Source organism: Emydura macquarii, unplaced genomic scaffold (assembly GCF_026122565.2).
Source record: "Emydura macquarii macquarii isolate MOO-44397 ecotype Brisbane River unplaced genomic scaffold, CSIRO-AGI_Emac_v2 contig_1253, whole genome shotgun sequence".
Classification (NCBI taxonomy): Eukaryota; Metazoa; Chordata; order Testudines; family Chelidae; genus Emydura; species Emydura macquarii.
In genome coordinates, this window is record NW_027131390.1 from 5,009,044 (window position 1) to 5,029,676 (window position 20,633).

General features: G+C 41.4%; 1 protein-coding gene and 1 non-coding gene across 4 annotated transcripts; both read right to left on the reverse strand.

Moving 5' to 3' along the window:
* Window positions 1–1,247: 1,247 nt before the first annotated feature.
* Window positions 1,248–14,724, reverse strand: RBMX (RNA binding motif protein X-linked). Of its 3 annotated transcripts, none has more exons than XM_067548072.1 (9): window positions 14,695–14,724; window positions 13,188–13,313; window positions 12,895–13,001; window positions 5,758–5,929; window positions 4,457–4,576; window positions 2,788–2,902; window positions 2,548–2,673; window positions 2,370–2,458; window positions 1,248–1,860 (listed from the first exon to the last, which is right to left on the reverse strand). In XM_067548072.1, exons 2-9 carry the CDS (start codon window positions 13,294–13,296, stop codon window positions 1,553–1,555), a joined length of 1,146 nt encoding a protein of 381 aa, XP_067404173.1. In that variant the 5' UTR covers window positions 13,297–13,313; window positions 14,695–14,724; the 3' UTR covers window positions 1,248–1,552. The 3 variants fall into 3 exon arrangements, with proteins under 3 accessions (XP_067404173.1, XP_067404171.1, XP_067404172.1); XM_067548070.1 differs by having other exon boundaries at window positions 2,370–2,473; XM_067548071.1 differs by lacking the exon at window positions 14,695–14,724 and adding an exon at window positions 14,033–14,215 and having other exon boundaries at window positions 2,370–2,473.
* Window positions 13,073–13,146, reverse strand: LOC137154260 (small nucleolar RNA SNORD61). Its single transcript, XR_010920180.1, has one exon. It is a non-coding gene; the product is annotated as a small nucleolar RNA SNORD61 (small nucleolar RNA).
* Window positions 14,725–20,633: the final 5,909 nt, after the last annotated feature.

Consider the following 20,633-nt stretch of genomic DNA (forward strand, 5'->3'; position numbering starts at 1 on the left):
GTTGGAGGTCTTCAAGTTTACTATATTCAAGAGCATCTTTTGAACTTCATGGCTTTACCTGGGCCATGACAACTCACCACAGGTTCTGCCACTTGTACTAGAATTTCCCCATTTAATGCAGTTTCACAAAACTAAAATAAAGTCAGGCATCCAACTAAACGTCAAGTTTGCAATGGCTTGCTTGAAAATGCCCAATATCCGAGCGGATAGATTTGGCAATCTAAGCCAATTCCTGATTTCATCAGGATTTTAATATTTGTTAAAAATATAGTATATGCAGCTTGTTTTTAAGCGTCTTCAATGAATCATACTGTCATACCCCCTCCCAACCCTATTTTGCAACATATTTTGTCTACAATGAGCTGCATTCTTAATCTCCTTAGTTTCAAAATTGATGCCATACATGCTTTATATCCAAGAAGAAATGTTGAATTTGGAGGACTTCTAATGCTTTCCAGCATTGCTTTTCCATAAGATATTGTTTTAAATACAGAAAGCACTTCCATTGCCATGACGTACAGCATGTCTTACTGTACTAAGAGGAAGGTAATTTGGTTCAATTTTGACAGACTGAAAAACTAGTTTGCTTTGCTTACCATCGTTGCTGTTTCACAGGCATTTGATGCTTTAAATCTGTTGTGGAATGCTGAAAGATTCACTTGTTTTTATGAAGTCATAAGCCTTTGAGAAGTTGGAGAGAAAGACTTCTTTGCTTATCTTATTTTCTCCATTTGCCTTTGGAATCAAAGATGTTCCTTTAAAAGTGAGACACTACACAGAGTTGCAAAAATTTGAAACAGTGAGAGTAAGCATCGTTTTGTAGCTTCTTTGATGGAATTGGTCAAACCTTTTATTTACAGTATTCTGTAGTTGATTTATTACATGTAAATGGTTTCTATTGGGGGAGAGTTCCTTGCAAACTCCCAGCAAAACAGTTGGAAGGCAAAGTATAGTCAGCATTATCCATTTGTGGTTCTGGTTTAGTGACTGAATGGAATCCTGATTTTTCTTTACACAAGGATCTGAAGAAATTTTGTACTGGGACTATTGTGTGATTTCAGAATCAAGAGGAAACTGAAATTTTTATGTGGCACATACCCACCACCCTCCAAACCATAAGTACCTAATTTGCTTAGAATGAGAGTTTGAATGTGTAGAACGATCCATCTCCATTTTAGATGGCTAGATGTTGTGTGGAAGATCTTAGAACTGCTTGTTCCATTCATGAGGAAAATCAGATGGAAGTATGGCATTTCAGGGAAACTTTTACTTCGAAAGTTACAACACTAGTACACAGCTCAACTTTTATACATTTAACATCTGCTTTTTGAAAGAAATGTTAACAATTTTGAAATGAAATTAAACATTGTTTTAACTTTTCCTCACAAAAGCATAAAAGTCATGGAGGGGAAACTTAACAGGCAACAATAAAAAAAAGGTAAAAACAACTTTTCCTTTTAGTAGTCCTCTGGTAGTAAAGATAGAACAACTTCCAACTTTTCACTTTGTTTGTGAGAAGTAATCTGTCTTGGTCCAAAAGTTTGATTGTTTTTCAATATCTGCTTCTGCCTCCACCCCTATCAGATCGACTTCCTCCACGGCCACCACCTCTGGGTGCTCCGCGGCTTGAACTGCTGTATGAATCACGGGGAGGAGGGTAACCCCTTTCCATGGAAGGGGGAAGACCTCTGTCTTGTCTTCCAACACGATCACGACCACTTGAGTAGACATCACTTCTGCTGCTTGAATAACTTTCTCGACTTCCATATCCATCTCGTGTACTGCCGTAATCATCATAGCGACTGCTTCCACCATAAGATGGCGGGGGCCCTCGTGCAGGTGGAGCACTACGTGAGTTACCTGCAGGGTCAATGGTCAGGCAATATGGCAACACTATAAGTTATATATAACAATTTAAATCTGAATTTACAGAATTGCTGCATTAAAGTTTACTGTTACTCTTTTGTATGAATTGAGGCGTTCTTAATATAATCGGCCATGTTGGGACATGTATAGTGGGGGATGTGTATCAGGCAGTGAATGAATTTAAAGACTGTTTGAAAGGACTGAAGACGGTGTTTATTTCAAGCAGGCTCTTTTTGGGGATATTCCAGAACAGCTTGTTATTTTAGAGAAGAAACTCAGCCATATTTTCCAGTGATAGTTGCAATTCTGAACTGTAGACTTTGCTTCGTTAGGTTACGGTAATCATTTGATCATCTTGTTAAATAAACTAATAATTGCATTCGCACTTTCACTGTGGGGAGAAAACAGTGTGCCATTCCCTCCTTAAATACAAGCAGCCTAGTAAATCAGGTTTAGGAAGTCTGTACAAACTCTGCTACAAGATCCTCAAAATGGGTCCTTACCATAACTCTCATACGAATCTCTGTAAGAGCCTCCACTCGGGTGATCTGAATAGTCTCTATCACGTCCACCACCATAGCCATCACGATCACTATAAGAAGAAAAACTGCTGAGACTTACTACAAATCAGCGTTGTGACGGAGTGCTACTGAAGTTAAAAAAAAATACAATGCTAGGTACCTGTATCCTCTAGAAGGGTATTCATCACGTGAGCTGGAATGACCATAATCACGGTATGCATAATCTCTTGGAGGCGGTGCATAATCTCTTGTATCCCTGGAACTTGGATAATCTCTACTTGAATAACTAGAACAAAGTGACAGTAGTTATTTATGAGGTATCAGATAAGCATAATTCTTTACAGGCAAAATTAGAAATCAGGACCCTGGTATTAAGTTTTAACTAATGCATTAACTTTACCTGTCTTTTGTACTATAACCATCATCTCTTGGCGACATGTAGACGTCTCTCCGTGATGGCATTGGCTCTCTGCGTGGAGGACCACCATAACTATCTCTTCCACGTGACACAGGAGCTTTAAAAAAGTACAACTCAGGTAAATAAACTGTTTAAAAATGAAGCAAGCATGACGGACAGCTGTTGCACAGGAAGTTCCTCAACGTGAAGTTATATTAACGGCATAGTTCAGAGTTATTTAGGAAATCATTTTGCTATAGTCTGCATTCAGTTCAACACTGTTTCATGGTTCTGCTAGTCAAACCAAGGAAAAGTATTAGAGAAATGTCTTTAAAAAGTCACAAGTCTGAAAGTTTTGCTGATCTGAAGAGAATAGCTATACAAGCACAAACATTATACTAATAAGCACTGGAGCTTGATTTAAAGTGACTGATGGCTTGTTTCAGGCATTGGTAAATCCAGCATAGCTATTGTAGACCAGTGGTTCTCAACCAGGCGCACTGGTAACCCAGGGGGTACGCAGGTCTTTCAGGGGGCACATCAACTCATCTAAATATTTGCCTAGTTTTACAACAGGCTACATAAAAAGCACCAGTGAAGTCAGTACCAACTAAAAATTCTTAGACAGAATGAGAAAGTAAACAATTTTTCAGTAATAGTGCACTGTGACACTTGTCTTTTTATGTCTGATTTTGTAAGCAAGTAGTTTTTAAGTGAGATGAAACGGTATGCAAGACAAATCAGAGTCCTGAAAGGGATACAGTAATCTGAAAAGGTTGAGAACCACTGTTGTAGACCAGTGTTTCTCAACCTTTTAAATAGCACATACCCCCCCTAACTTTTTAAAATTTTCAGAAGTACCCCAGCACTCAATTTTATATTTACAGACTAATGTGAGCCATATGCTGGAAGAAGGGCTGAGTATATAAGGCTATGATATGATAGATGTCAGGTCCCTGGTATGGGTAGGGTTACTACCTTTACACCAGGGGTGCGCAACTCAAGTATGTACCTGGGCTAGAGGTGATGTTGGCCAAAGCTAGGAGGCTTTAAGCGGGATGCCAATGCTGGGGAATGTAAAACGCTGCGCCAAATTTTTTGTCATGGATTTTGGAGGAAGGGGTGAGAGAGAGACAGGGAAGGAGGGTGAGAGGGAAAAAAAGGGTAACTGGTGAAATCTGGGGCTGTCATAGTTGTCTAAGTAAGCAGTGAAACTGACAAGTTTTCTGGGCACTGGGCTTTGAGCCAGGGAGGGGGGCTGCTACCTGGGCAAGTTGTAGGCAGCTGCCGCCTGGCTGCCAGCCCAATCCAAGCTGGGGCAGGAGGCTTTTGTGCCGGCTGGGACCCAGAAATGTGGGCAGGCAGCTACTGTCTGTCTTCAAGCCGGGGCGCTGGAGCCTGTCCCTTGGCTCGGAGCCGGTGCCCAGCTCGTGAGACACAGGAGGCTGCCACCAGGCTCCCACCTGGGAGCTGGGACCCGGCGGGGCGGGGCAGCGGCTGCTGTCCGCCTCCCCCAGAAGTTAGCAGCTGCTGCTGCCCACCTCCCCTTCACTCTATTTTTCCCTGAGTACCCCCTGCTTGTGTCTCACGTACCCCCAGTGGTACGCATACCACAGGTTGAGAAACTATGTTGTAGACAACCAAAAAAACAGCACGTTGAACAACAACTTACCTCTGCCTCCCATTCCACTACTGCTACGCACTGGTCCCGAAGGTGCAGATCTTTTAGGTGGAGGGCCACCACTTCGTGGAGGTGGACCCCTCTTCATTGGAAGTGGTCCCCTAGAAGAACCTAGAAAAGTAAAGAGTAAGTCAAGTGGTCATTTATGTGAAGAACTAGATGGGCCATTTTTTATGCTCCTGCAGTTTCAATGGCTAAAATTCAAGATGGTGAATCAAAGTGGCAAATCAATACCACCAAGCCAAAGCAGAAGTCTTTAGGAGGAACTCAGAGACAAGTAGAGAAGAACTGCAATATTCTGACCACATCCATGCTACCTGAGACTTCAAAATGGCCTTATTTATTTGGTATGGTGGTCACATTTAAGAAGCCCCAGTCACAAATAAAAGGTGCAGTGTCACAAAAGGAGGAAGAGTAATGTAAATCAGATCACATGGTCACAAAGCCTAGATTATGCATAAGTTAATACTGTTTCCAGATATTGTGGCCAGTTAGGGAACAAGCAGCAAATCTAAAGTAGATCTGATCACGTCCCAAACTCAAAATTGTGCAGGACCCACTATATAGACCCCACAGAACAGAAATCCTGAAGTACTTAGGGCGAAACTGCTTTCTGGCTGTTTTGCATTCAAGCTTCAGCTATACCCTAGATAAGGGGCTACTTTCTTCTCCTATTAAGAAAACAGCTTATTTTGGTATTATAAGCCAGCATCCAAATACTAATAAAAACTTGTGTGCTACTGTAATGTTTTCTAAATCAAAGGATAGCCAATCAAATATTGCGCAGAATCTCTCCTTAAAGCTAACTCTAGACTGTGCCATATTAATCAAGCAGCACTCAAAGTTTGCCAGATCCCTATTGTGCCACAGAATTAAGGTTCAACCTCAAAGGATCAATATCTGCAGTCAGCAGCTATTGCTTATTGAGCTTAGCCTTCTGGCTAATAAGACTTCAAGTTGTTCACTTTTTTCCCCAGCCACAATGACTTTCAAATCAGGATACCAGAAAGCTTCCTTCCTCACTTGCATGGCAGGAGTTTTGCTTTCCTTTTTAGCCTAAACTCAAGTAGAATGTTATATACAGAGGTGAATATTCACACATGCTAAAAGGTTCAAGCCTACTTGCCTAGCCAACAATTTGACTCAACTACAGTGCACGTTTTGACCTGTTTTTAATTTAAAACCAAGGAATACTTTAATCTGTAGCTTGATTTTCCAGAAGGATATTGTCCCCTTCCAAATCTGATGGTCTTGCATGTTGTCCCAGTGTAATCAGCTATGTAAATACATACCCAGGTGACTCCCTCTTGAAGGTGGTCCTCTTGTTCCACTTCCGCCTCTTCCACCTCTAAGGCCCCTGGGAGGACCTCTGCTTCTTGGAGGGGGTGGTGGCCCACGTCTACCACCACTCTCAAAGGATGGCTTGGTTGCTTGTTCCACTTTAATTGCTTTCCCATCTAATGACTAAAAAGAGAAACTGCTTTAGTCAATGCTCATAGTTATGCTTCTATTTCTTAAATATGCAACTGGGCTAGATGGATCATTGGTCTTGACCCAGTAAAGCTATTCTTAAGTTCAGCTTCACTGTTACTGGTCTTTTACATTATAAATTAAGTAGGGTGATTTTAGAACAGCTTTGAGTTTTCAGCATGTCAGTAAAAACAACTTGGCATGTACTCAACAGAAGTAAGTTCTACAGGAAGGTCCTTTGCTCCTGTGACACTTAGTGGAAAATCTGCAGCAGCTTCAGAAATTAGAAATAAGGGGTATTTTTTGTTGTTGTGTTTAAACTTATCAGCACCTACTACTCTCTCCAGTTTCAGTTTTCAATAGGCCATAGATTTTTGTACCAAACTATAGCCGTATAAGACATTCCAGGGATGAAGCTGAAAGCTTGTCAGCTGGAACTTCTGGCACATGTGAAGGCAGTTTAATACATTTACTTGATGTTTCTGCTAAGATAATCAGCTGTGAATTAAAGCTGACAAGAAAACTAAAGGCAGTTTCAGAATTAACACTGAATTGAACTGTGCAGTTGATGCCTCCACACCACTGCATGAGGCCGCCTACTCAAAAAGGTGACAGTATGCTGTTTTCAAGGTTCTCTGAAACCACTAGGTATTGATTGAGCCAATCTATCAAGACTGCAGGCTCTATGAAAGGTGTGTTATTTAGGTTTCCAAACATCTACTCTGTCAACAATTCAAAAAGGACAAAAATACCATTAGGATTATTGCAGATGCTAAATACAACACCTCATTAAAGACTTCAAGTTACAATTCAAATTGATTATTTTAGTTTTCCTTTTCTGCAGTTAGTGACTATGAAACCATTACTCACCAGTAAACATTTATTCTTAAAAGAGGTCTCTGGCAGCCTGTAGGAGGTGACACCCCTCCCACCCACAGCATCTGTTGTGCAGAGAGGCCTGTAGCCCAAGTTACTCAAGAACCCAACTCTGTTGGATAGGGTTTTTTTATTTTTTTATTTATTTTTTTTATAAAAGCAAGCTGGAGACAAATATTGATAAACTGGACTGTTTAAGTTAGAACTACTATGACAGGGTATCTTCAAGGTTCATGGAAAAGCCATGGATTATCATGAAGAGCTGAAATAGTGTAGAAACAGAAGGAAGTGTGATTGGTTAGTTTCAATGACATGAGGGTGCCATCAGTTCTTGGACAGTTTGTCTGAAGAGGTCACTATAAACAGAAAAATTGGAAGTAAACAAGCTTTATCATGACCATTGTCCACACCTTCTCCTGGCTCATGGTCGATTCCTGCCAACTTTGGGCCTTTGCTATGCTGATAACCAAGATACCTCTTGACCATCTGCTACTGTTTAAATTCTGAATACCTGGAATGCAAGCTTTAAGTGCCTGTTATCACCTATTCCCTAATGTGTAATTTTTCTTCTTCACGTTACTTCCCTATCTTTTCTGCTTTCTGTTCAAATGAGAGCCTGGCTCACTAAGCCGGGATAATACCACCTTCTGCAGCAGATGCAGTGAACCAGTAACCAAAAAGACCAGCTATAAATGCTTGGGACAGCCCGATGCTAGTAAATTTGCCAATGTTTGAGTAACTCATATGATATGTTTTACATTTATCAGCTTGTTTTACCAGCAGCTAGGATGCAAGTGAAGAAAATGAGCATCAGTGACACAAGCTGCATCAAGTTTATCTTTGCTTTTATTTTTTCCTACCTATGCATGAATGTCTTGTTCATTTGAAGTTAAATTCTGTTCCCTTTAGAATTAAACAATCTTTTTGGGATTAGACAGCTAATACAATTTTCAATGCCTTCTCAGAAAACTGATCAAACAGGAATTTACCTATAAAATAGACTACAGCTGAAAGACAGGAAATTTTTAAAATAAAAGCTTTAATTCTTAAGCCTTAAATTTAAAATGCTTTAACTATTTCTCATTCTCCTCCTGTGTCCATAAAAGGTTAAAGATTTAATCGTGGTTATTACAATGACAGCCAACAATAACTTGCTACAAAACCCAAAATCACCTTCAACTGTTTAGTGTTATATCAGCAGAATCCAAGACAACCTTATGAATATAACATATCCAATACTGTATCCATTGGTTGGATCCCGTTTTAAGCTTAGAACATGGACACAGTCTCTAGGTACTCCACAACAGTGGCTCTCAACCAGAGGTACACAGAGGTCTTCCAGGGGGTACGTCAACTCACCTAGATCAGTATCTCCCATCCTGGGGAGCCCCAGGGGAGTCACAGGATGTGTTTGGGGGATGGTCACAAGTGCAGGGCCAGCAGGGCAATTGCCTGGGGCCCTGCAAAGCTAACATGCCTCAGTCCTGGGTGGCAAGGCTCAGACTCCTGAAAGGGGTACAGTAGTCTGGAAATGCTGAGAACCAATGCTCCACATATTGATGTTTGGACCATGGTTATAAAAGCCATGAAGGTGCTGTGCCAATGAAGAACTACAGTTGCTGGTGTACTACCTGCACAGCAACTGGGAATGGACAATCAGTATAATCCTATAAAGATAGGCTGGGGAGATTCTAAGTAAGTGAGGACTAGAGAATTGCTCGACAGCAAGCTCTAAAGATTTCCAAGGAACAGTACTAAGGCAGGGCTTGTTTTGGAGCTAGGAGCCAGCCCAAAAATTAAGGAGGCAGACAATGTGGGCCCAGCAGCGGGGCACCCTGGCTTGAGTGTGGCAGCCGCTCTCCTCTCCTGGCCCCACCCCTCTTCCACAACATGGGCCTAGCAGCGGGGCACCCTGGCTGGAGCGTGGCAGGCACAGCGCTCTCCCCTCCCGGCCGACACATGGGTGCAGTGGCACTGGCCAGAGTGCGGCAGCCACTCCCCCGGAGAAACCTAGGCACCAGAACTAAATTTCTAGGCACCATGGCAACCTGGCGCCCAGGGTGTGCCAAGCCCTGTACTAAGGTGTGCCATTAATGCCTAAAACCTTCAGATAATACTATCCTAGCTGAAGCATAAATGCCAGTGCATTAGCTTGTGCACTGGCAGGCAGTTAGAGACTTAACAATTGATCAGTGTAAGACAACTGTCTCTGTAGTCTGACTTCACCTGCAAGTACACTTTCATTACTGGCACAAGTTCATGGTTTCCTAATACAGCAGCTAGAAATAAGCACTTCCTTGCTTGCCATCATAAAACATGGCTGTCATGCTGTCCTGACACTTGTACTATGTGTCCTTGATTGAACCACAGAAAGGATTTTCAAGTTCACCTGATGGCCTGCAACTAGACACTTATACAGAGCTTGGCTTTTCTCATGTTCTATTGACCATGAAAAATCCAATTTCTCAGCCCAAATGGAATGCATCTGCAATAGTTGGTACTATAAAGATCAAACAGTACAAACCCAGTGATTTGTGGTAATTTCACTCCACGCCACAAGGATGAGTATCACCAACCCTCAATAGAGAACAAAGCTAAGTATCTTGACTCCTAGGCCAGTTAGAAGTGAGAGAAGTTAAAAGGCAGAACAACTTGACCAATTCTAAGTGTTGTCCCCTGCTCACTCACTCTCTCTCCTGTGCTGTTGGCAAGGCTGGGACATGAGGAGAGAAAGAACCAAAGGCAATTAGATGAAATAGAACTAACAATTCCTCTGGCTAGGAGCAGGGTCTGTCAATCTATATTAGACCTGGTTTAACACCCCCCTCCCCCCCAAGAAGTCTGTCAGTGTTACTGTGCTTCAACAACCCTGCACCTCCTTAAACTGTTACTTGCTACATAGAAAGCTTCTGCTGCTTTCCCACTTTAGAAGACCATGAAACTGAAAAGGGAACAAGATCTAAAGATGGAAACAATGCTCTGGCTCATGGGAGCTTTGTCCTACAGAAAGCCTGGAGGAATGCATGTAGCTTTTCCGACCTAAGCTGTAGAGCAGTGGTTCTCAACCAGGGGTAGGCAGAGGTCTTCCAGGGGTACATCAACTAATCTAGGTATTCACCTAGTTTTCCAACAGGCTACATAAAAAGCATCATCGCAAACTAAAATTTCATACAGAATGACTTGTTTACACTGCTCTATATACTTTACAAACATTGAAATGTAAGTATAATATTTATATTCCAATTGATTTATTTTATTATATGATAAAAATGAGAAAATAAGCAATTTTTCAGGAACAGTGTGCAGTGACTCTTGTATTTTTATGTCTGATTTTGTAAGCATGTCATTTTTAAGTGAGGTGAAACTTGGGGGTACGCAAGACAAATCAGACTCCTGAAAGGGGTACAGTAGTCTGGAAAGGTTGAGTCACTGTTGTAGAGGAACAGTATTACAGAACACCACTGTAGGGGCACCTTTTACAAGACAAAGGGCATGTGTGTACAAATGACTAAAAAGATGAAGGATGCAGTGTTGTTTTTGCTAAGTTGGTCCCAGGATATTAGAGGCAGGAGGTTGGTAAGGTAATGTGTCTCTCACCAACAGAAGTTGGCCCAATACAAGACATTATCTTTCTAGAGAGACATGGTGGGTGAGGTAAAGGAGCACAAAATATATCACTTTACATCTATTTTCCTCTGGGATTGCCTATAATTGACCCTGAATGTTGCTGGTCTAAATTTAAGCTGATGCAGATATTTCAACTGTTCAATGTTCTAGAAACAAAGCAAGCTACTATTAAAAATCTACAGTAATAAATTTTTTTTCATTAAAAATTAAAAAAAAAAAAAAAAAAAAAAAAAAAAAAAAAGACTCCTCATGTAAAGGACCTTCAATCCATGCATCTGCAGATTACCCCAGGAAAAGGAACAGAGGCTGTTGGAAACTTATGACTACCCTTCAGAACATTATGGGTAATCAGAGGGTGCTCACACACAGAACCCAAAAGGCACCACTTTATAAAGGTTCTAGGAGTTCAGTGATGCAGGAGGTGCATTCTAAAATAGCATTCAGAAGTCTCCTCAAACAAATACAATTAAACATTAGTTACACAAGCCACAATTTTAGTTAATGCACTAGGCATTTGTTCTAAAAATTTAGAGTGTGGCCAATCTTATGCCATAATACATTAGACATAAAACAAAAACAAGTGGTAATTTGCTTTTATACACACATTTCCTAGGGACTAATGATCAAGTCCTCAGCCAGTAACTAATCTTCAGTACCTCAACAATTGCTGCATAAATTATTCAAAGCCACCCTGGTTTAAATTGTATTTAAACAGAATTTAAAATCGTGCATCACCATTTTCAGTATTAAAGTAACCTGCACATTTTGAGGCAAATCCTGGTATATAACAGCACCTTTAAGGAACTGTCTACAAGTCATGGTTGTGAACCATGGCAAGTGACATGGTTGTGAACTTTACCTCAAAAAGACTGCTCATCTCTGAAATGCTGGCACAAGTTGTTATACAACAGAGTTTGGCATGACAATCAAGAATATGTTTAAACTATTTGACAATAGGTCATGCTACAGCTAGCTTTTACTATTTGGATTTGATTCTGACTGTGAGACAACATAAGGAAGGATTAATAGAGCTTTGCGGAAAATAAGTGTTCTTAGTTAAAACTATCACAAGGATGTTCTGGTCCCAAGAGTCTACAGATACTTAAAGACCGACTGAAACAATGCAAAATATGCTTAATCACACTTTAAGATATGCAACACACACAATATGTATCAGACGGTTGAATATAATCCAAATGACGACTAAAGTCTTCTACTTAGCTATAGAAGACAAGTAATATCAATACACGCTTCTTCAACTGCCCCACCAAACTGTGAACTGATTTAGAGGGACTACCTCCAAGGAAAAAAGTAAATTCAGTCCTCATCCTACACAGTAGTTCAGAGCTTGAGAGATTACAAATAAGTAGGGCTTTGATGCTGGTTAACAGCAGACATTTCCCAGAGGGAAGGCAATTGCAATCAGTTTCTCAATACCACCCTAGGACAGAGAGAAGCCTAGGACCTACAGGCCAAAGGCTATGTATCCCCAATACCATTCTGGGTCTTTTCACTTATCGTGTAAAAAGTTTACAATGTACTGTTGTGTTATTTGCATATCAGTTGAAATGAAGTAATTCACTCCCCTTATATCATCAGAAGTTTCTGCTCCTAGTTAAACTGCAAGATTTGAAAAAGGAGTATACATGCAGTCGTTGTTACTTGTATTGCATGCAGTTAGCAAGCCACCTTGTTTATCATGCTTTAGCAACCAGTATGGCACCTAACTGACAAATTTAGGAGTTTGTGCTTAATAAGCACAGATATCCTTTATCCATCTCCTCTATAGCAGGAATGATAAATGCTAAAAGACTTTGGAATTTGAGATTAGAAAATTACTAAAAACAATTAAACTGTTTTCTTTTAACTTTGTATTTATCAAAATATGTGAAGATTTATCCTATGGAGACTTCCATCTTTCCACATTAAGAAATTATTTTCATATCAATTCAGCAAGAAAATCAGTACTCTACATATGGTTTATAATCAAATTTAGACTTTGATTAAAGAGCTAATGCTGTAGCTTTTAGCTTTACAAGTAGATAGAGTAAGGAATCTGTACAATAATGAAAGCTAAAGATGTATTAGTATTTTGTTCAGTTTCCACCTAAAAAGCATTCTGATTTTCAAAAATATGTAAGTTATCTTCCCTCTTAATTCTGACTAGCAGGAAGCTTTATTTTACCCCTTAACTGCCAAATCCTGGGAGAAGAGTAGCTTTAATTAATGCTAGTTATATAGGGGTAGCAAAGTTGATATTTAGAATTTGTAAGTTTAGAAGCAGAAAACACATTAGGTCATTTGTTACAGAACGACTTGTCTCTAGGGTCTTAACAATTCTACATTTTGTAAAAGCGCATTGCTATTATTATATTGCTATTTAATTATTAGCAAATTCAAATAATTATGATTGACACTGCACTGCAGTAGTGACCAACAGACATGGTTTATCATACCTTTCCATTCATATCTCTGGCAGCATCCTTCGCATCTGCTGGGCTCTCAAATGTGACAAAAGCAAACCCTCTGGACTTATTGGTTTCACGATCTTTCATCAAGAGAACTGAAAATATAAACCCAAATGTTATTTTACTTTTCATAAGTCTCACACCTTAACCTATCCCTTACAATAGCTTGCTCAGAACTTCTTAGAGGACAATGAAAGCAATATCATTTCAGCTGATCAATGCCATAAGATTCATCATAGCACAACTTTTAATTAGTATCCATTTAGAAATTCTATTTTTACCTTCCACGATGCGCCCATATTTGCCAAATACAGCCTCAAGAGCTTTCTCATTTGTCTCTGTATTCAGTCCGCCAATGAAGAGTTTCCCAGGACGATCTGCCTCAACCATTTTGCTTCTATTAGGACCTATTAAACAAATTCCATTAGTGAGACATGATGGCATTAGATCTGACATATTTCTTTTGTAAGAAGTTATGAACTCCAGGAAGTATTTCAACACATGCCCTCTCTCCCCCTCCTCACCAAATAAGTGTGACTTCTCCTAACCAAGTCAGTTACAAGCGTGAGTGGGAAAGAAACTTATTTGCATGTAAGAATGAGACAGCTGGACACAGAATAGGGTATCAATTTTAGGAGACAACACCCATAATTAGTATCCTAACATTATTTTGAACAGATGAACCTATATAATTTGAATCATCCAGATGACAAAGGCCCCATAAAACACAGCATCAAAACACAGAAACATTTTTTGCTGACTTTTATGGGCAGGAGGAGCAAGTTTTAAATCTTGCATTAACACAGCAAAATCCGTTAGCAGAGGGAGCAAAGCAAGCAAGACCCCCAGCAGCTGCGTTTAAAACGGTGCAAGACAATCTCGGGCTAATTCGTTCCAGGCCCGTTTCGTTTCGGCCGGCCAGCCAGCCCTGATTTCCAAACGGCTATAATAAGCTCGTTGGGAGACCACCCTAATGCGAGCAGCCTGGCCTGGCCCCCCCCCCCGCCCGAGGGCTGCGTGCAAACCGCGGCCGGCTGGAGCGCCTAGAGGCCTCAGCAGCTGGAAGCGCAAAAGGGGTGCGCGCCCCCCCTCCGCCAGTGGCGGGAAAACCGGAGCACTCCCATACCGAGGGCTCAGCAGCCACAATACAGCTCCCGGGCGATGCGGCGCGGGGTCGGGAGGAACGCTTCGCGCGGGGACAGCCGCAGAGGCGCGAGAGCCCCAGGCGGGGCGCGGGGACGCACGAGCGTTGAGCCCCTCCAACAGCCGCGCGCCGCTGCCACAAAATGGCGGCCGCGGGGGATAATCCCTCCAGCCGGCCGGAGCCCAGACGAGGCGGGTCGCCTCAGCCGCTGAGGCGGGAACTACCAGACCACGTGGGCCTGGCCCGGCATCAAGCCGCCCGCGCCGCAACAAAGAAATCCCCACTCCTCCCTCCCACACGCAACGCACACACCACGCGAGGCCCAACCGGCGGGAACCGAAAAGGGCCCTACACCTAAAATGGCGGCCGCCGCTCCTCACGCGGTTGGACACTCCCCTCGCCCCCCCCTCCCCCCACGCGCGCACCCCCGCAATCCACCGACCCAGCGGGCGCTGCAGCTAGAGCCCGGCCGCCCCACTCCGGAGCGGGGGTGGGGGTTTAGCTCCCCGACGGGACGTCGGGATCTGCCCCTCTCCACAACCCCCCTCTTTCATATCCCTGGCGCCTTCTTCCCTACCCCCGGGCTAAGCCAGGCGCTCTCCCTCACCATACCTGCCCGCCCGCCCCGGCCGGCCCTGACTCACCTCCCGTCCCGTCCTCGCAGACTGAGCTGCAACTGCGCAATGGGAGCGAACAAAGGCGCTGCAGGCCTTTATATAAGTGACGTCACCGCCCCGAAAGAGACGGCGAGAGACCCGGATGGAAACCGCCGCCGGCGGCCTGCGGGGAGGGGGCCTGGCAGCGGAAGGGTCAGACTCAGTCAGACGCCCACCCACCCACCGGCCGGCGCGGCGCGGCGGTGGTCGCTCGCTGCTTTAAGTTGTCGCTAAGGCAGGAAAGGAGCGTTCCGGTGCTGTGGAAGCTGCGGCAGCGCAGCTGGAGCCCCAGAGCTGTGTAGTGTAGCCACACTAGTGTAGATGGACCTGGGCGCGATTGTGGAGCCCTGGCCTACGCCCTGTGTTTCTACTGGCGCCCGTGGGCATGTAGAAATGCTACAGCTGCGCCGTGCTGTAGTGTAGACGCTTCGGCTGCGTCTAGACACCTTACAGGAGCCCAGCTGTGCTGCGGCCGCGCTGCTCTGCGCCTCTCGTGTAGACGCTCTTTCTAGCCTGGTGGGATGCAGCTCTGCGGTTGACCCAACAGTGTCCTGCTGCACCGAGTGCTGTCCGCACCGGCACTTCACTCGGTGGAAGGTATCTCAGTCCAGGGGTGGTGTTTTCACACCTCTGACCGAGAAAAGTTCTACTGACAGAAGTGCTAGTGTAGACATAGCCTTACTACTGCCACAGAAGAGGTTCGTCCCTTGCGGTGCTAAATCCACCTCTCTGAGAGGCGGTAGACAGGAATTATTTTGTCAGCCTGGGGCTGTTCGCACTAGGGCTTAGGTCAGCTTAAGGACGTCTCTTGGGTGTGAATTTTTCACACCCCGATGTAGCTTGGTCCAGCTAATTTTCTACTCAAGATCAGCCTGTAGTCTGTTAGGGTGTTAATGTTTTTACCAGTATAGTTATACTACTACAATCCCTCCTACTGTGGGTGCAGTTGTATCAATATAGAGGTGCTACACTGCCATAGCTTAGGGCAGGCCTACATTACATATTTCTGCCAGTATAACTATATCGGTCAGAGTTATATCGGTCAGAGTGGTCCCTGACCAACAAAGCCGGCCTGGAAGAAGTTCCTGTTGTTAGTGCAGCTATACTGACAAAGCTACACTTTTACTGATGTAGCTTGTTTTACTATACTGGTATAAAGCATAGCTTTTGCTGGTATAGCTGCATTCATATTAGAAGCACTCTGCAGGTCCAGTATACCAGTATTCCTAATCCGGAAAGGGGTTGCTAGTTTAGAAATGGTCTCATTCTCCTTCCCATGTGGAAATTAGCTATACTGGTATAGTTAAAACAGTATAACTTTTGTGTGTAGACAAGGCCTTAGTCTGTGCTAGTTGCTGAAGGTTTAGTGTCCTAAAAGCATAGACACTCCAGCATTTGCAGAGCTGTTTCTCAAACTGTAGGTACAACGTGAATAAAAATTTTAAGTGACATTTAAATGTTTCACTGAAACACAGTAGTTTGTCATGTTTCAATATTACCACAGCTCACCAAATCACACCTTGATTAAGCCTTTTATTTTCTGGTGGAGGATGCATAGTATGATCAGGTTAAATCTTAGAAGTTAAATATATGTTAACAAAAAAAGTTTTAAATCTAACGGGTGGCATGACTTCACTATGGAAGATAGTGCATTTTTAACTCATATTAAGTTAACTTGTATCACCTTGTATTACTTTCTTCCTGCAAACATTTACATATATGCTTAACTTCATTGCCATGAGTAGTCCCACTGAAATCAATAGGACTAGTCATGGCCAGTTAAGCACATGCAGAAGTGTTTGCAAGTATGGTGCCCTAGTGAAGAAAAGGAATTGTTAATTTTCATTTATGTTAGCTGGTCGAGATACTTAAGTAATGTAGTTCATAAACCTGCTAACATGGGCTCTCTTCTATATCTTGTCTTCTCTGGATTGTAATATAGGTTATTTTGATACAAGTTAAAAAATACAACTTTTTCCTAGTGAAGACAGTGGACATGAATCCCTTCCTCTCTTAATGCCCAGCTTTTGCTTTCTTGACTCTTGTGGTATCATAATTTCACTAAGGCTTGTTTATGTGAGCAAGTCCAAGTCTTTTAGGGTACATCTACATTGCAATAAAAAATCCACAGAACTGAGTCTGATCCCAGGTCAATTGAGTTGGGCTTACGGGATTTGGAGTGTGGGGCTAAAAAAAACAATGTAGACACTTGGACTCAGGCTGGAGCCTATGCTCTAAGACTCACTCCTTCCAGGGTCTAAGAGCCTACGTTGCAGCCTGAGCCTGAACATCTACACCACAGTTTTATAGCCCCATGAGCCCAAGTCAGCTGATTGAGGCCAGCAATGGCTGTACCACAAGTCTTTTATTGCAGTGCAGATGTGTCCTTAATGATGTGATACACTCCAACTGAAAAAAGTAAATGTGAAATTTACTTTATCCAAGAATACTTAAAATGCCACACATACTGGTGCCAAGTCCTATTCCAACACTGCTTGATTCTGTACATGACACCTGGTGCAACACATCATCATAAAAACAACTTAAAATGCCTTTTAAAATTCCTCTCTAGAAAACAAGTTACTTCAAACAAGACCAGGTGGGGAGGGGTCCAAAACCAAGGGAAGGAGTAAAGTTACATTTAGTAATAGTTATATTTAGCCCTTAGATCAGTTAATATTTGTAAAAGGTTTTCAAAATGTAAACTGTTGCAAGGTAAGTGTTAGCCCTATTTTACACACTGAACACACATCAAAATGTTGAGTGACTTGCAACAGTCAGTGTCAGAGCATCATGATTAAATCATCCAGTCCCACATTTGTCCTTCTAGCAAAGGCCATTCTCATTTTCAATCTCCATGTGTTACCTTTCATTTATGTTTTATATGTGTGTGTATATATATAAATATATATATATATATATATACATATCAGCATTCCTTTCATTTTCTAACTCCGTAACTAATTTCTAATATAAAAGCTCTTCTGTCAAGGGCATTTTGAAATTGTATATTTATAATGTTCTTAGGTCCCTATTGCACTACCATGCAATAATCAAGGAAATGTAACAAGTTACAGAAGAATCACTGCAAATTAGATTGTAGATCTTCAGATCAGGAACAATACGTTATCTGTACTGTAATATACCTAGCATGCATATTGTTGGGCGCTGTAAAGTGAGTGAGTAATGATAACAGCAGACTCAAACCATGTTTAATGTCAAGATTGCAGCTTCTTTCCAAACAAGTGTTTTCCAACTTGACTCTGGCCATAATGATCAGAAAACAGCAACCCAGAAGTCTCAAAACCGTTGCACTGAATTTCACCAATAATGCCACACTTGTAAAAAGGAAAAAAATCAAAACCATGACCACAGTATACCCAAAGTATAAAATGGTACTATCAGTTCCCGTTATTTGGAATTTAGAGAAAAAACCATGAACCACATATATAAAAAAGATAAATGGCTGTAAAGCTGCTTATTGAGAATGATCTCCACCACCAATGATAATCCTGAAAGAAACGATAAACCATTTCAGAAAAAAATCCAAGTACAAAACTAAAACCACTTTTATTATTCCAAAGGAATGCACTATTTACAAGTCTAGGAAAGATTAAATTAATTCTTGGCATATTTCTACACTAATACTCCTGTTTAAACTCCTTTTTATTAAAATTATGTTTTCCAATTGCTATTTCTGTCTGAAAATTAATTATGTCATGATGTTTAAACTTTGAATGTGAAATTTTGTTATCCATGATCAAGACTGTTTTAGGGGTTTTTTGGTAGAAACTGAGGATCTACAGCAAATGACTGTTCAGTCTATAAAGTCTCAGGAGAATGTGCTAGGCACAAAATTGTAATTTTTTTTGTTTTTTACATTTTAAAAAGTTTCAGAATTACACATTTTTACTAGAAAACTAAGCTTGTACATACATATGATAATTGGTTAACAAGTAACTATTAATCCATTGAAACAATTTCACAGATATGTAGCAGCTCTCATCCTCGAAGATGCCAAAGCACCTTGTAAGTTTACATATATATGATAGTAGTTTAATTGCACAGCACAACTATAGTATTCAAGAGTGGAAATTAACACAATGTGGCTGAGGACCAAATCTTCAAAAGACTGCAAAGACTGCCAAAATACACACGTGTCCCTTGATGAGTGTATACTCAAGAACAGATAGGTGTATACCTATGTTAGAAGGCATACGAAGTTAAGCAAATTTGGTACTGAAATTGCAATATAATTATACGTTACACTGGCCACAGCATAACTGAAACCTCAACTCATGATTTACAGGGAACAGTCACAAATGGGACTTCATTCTTTTATTGTTATTTTACATACATATAGTTGAAAATTTGTAAGTCAAATTTTTGTAAAAATGTTAGTGAACTCAGATCCAAGGCTGTCTTTAAACTACAAGAATTATTTTGTTGGAGATCGCTAGAAAATATTTAAATAGCTGTTTTCAGTGAGGACAAAATTACTAAAACCACACAGTGTAAAAAAGATCATTAGTGGTCAATCAATTTGAAAGCAACATCTCTCTCCCTTTATAGTCATGATTTTGTATCACCATGCCCGATGGTAGCAGCATAAAGTCTCCAAAGTTGAACCCTGACATGTTATGACCAACAGTTGCCTTAAAATCAAGCTGTTCATAACATTAAAAAGTATACCACTGCCAGACCAGCTGGAGTGTCCTATTTTGTGGCTCCTCTACCATTACAGTCCCATTCCAGGGTGTAAAATGAGAACTTTCATAACTACCTGCAATTCCAGTAACAAGGCAGAAATTGCTTTTTTTGAAAATTTAACTTGTATATATTACAGAACCTAGGCCAATAACAACCAGGCCAAGAGTACATACTATCAATATACAGAATCCTGATAATACATCCACATAGTCCACAATGTCCAGCAATTTGCAGAGGTGGCCCCGCACAGAGATCCTGTACACCTTGAAAACTTCACTCTGACATATCCCAGCTAGCAATGAGTTGTGCTGCCATGATATATGCTTCAAAATAGTATGTTCATTTACCTCTGCACATAGATGGAAATAGCACAGCAAGTCTGTAGCCTCAGAACACATAAGAAGAAGAATTATAAATACTAAGAGCAGGAAACCAAGCGTTGTATGTTTGATGGTACCTAACACAGAAAAGAAATCTGTGTCAAATTAGTGTTCACTTTTTTAATGTTATATACCCAAGAACTAAGCTAATCAGAAAACAGAACAGGCTGCACTGTTGACATACTAGGACAAATCTTCAGCATCTATCTGCTATCTCTCTGGCTTCATGAGTAAATACACAAGTGCATTGTTAAAGCCGGGGGAAGGGCACCTCAAAGCTATAGCATAGTTTGGTAAAACAATTAGACCCTGACTACATAGGCCAGGAATCATTAGTTTCCATCACTTTTCTGTCAAGGACTGTTCTCACTAGGAAGGTTGCATGATTGCAAATCTCAGGGCTTTATGAGCCCTTACGCTCCATTGGCTCTCTCTTGCATCTCTTGTGCTGGTCTCCAGCTTGACATCTGCCTCCTTCACATTGCTACAATTCATCTTCCAGCTGTCTTATTTCACCTTGCTACACCTTCCAACAGTTGCTTCTCCACTCCCAGACTTCTATCCCTAGATAACTCAATCTTACTCCAGTCCAAGGGTCACCTGAACACTTAACCATACAGAAATGAACCCTTTCCTCCAAAGTGCATAAACATCTATTTTATGAGATGAGGGAGGAAGCATTCAAGTGTAATAATACTAAGAAGGATGCATAGTAGATAAGTATTTTTCATACTACAATCAGATGCTAAGTTTAACATTTAGGTTATGTCTGCACTATGAAAAGCTACATTGGTCAAATACATATATGCAAGACTAAAGCTGTGTTTTAACTATGTT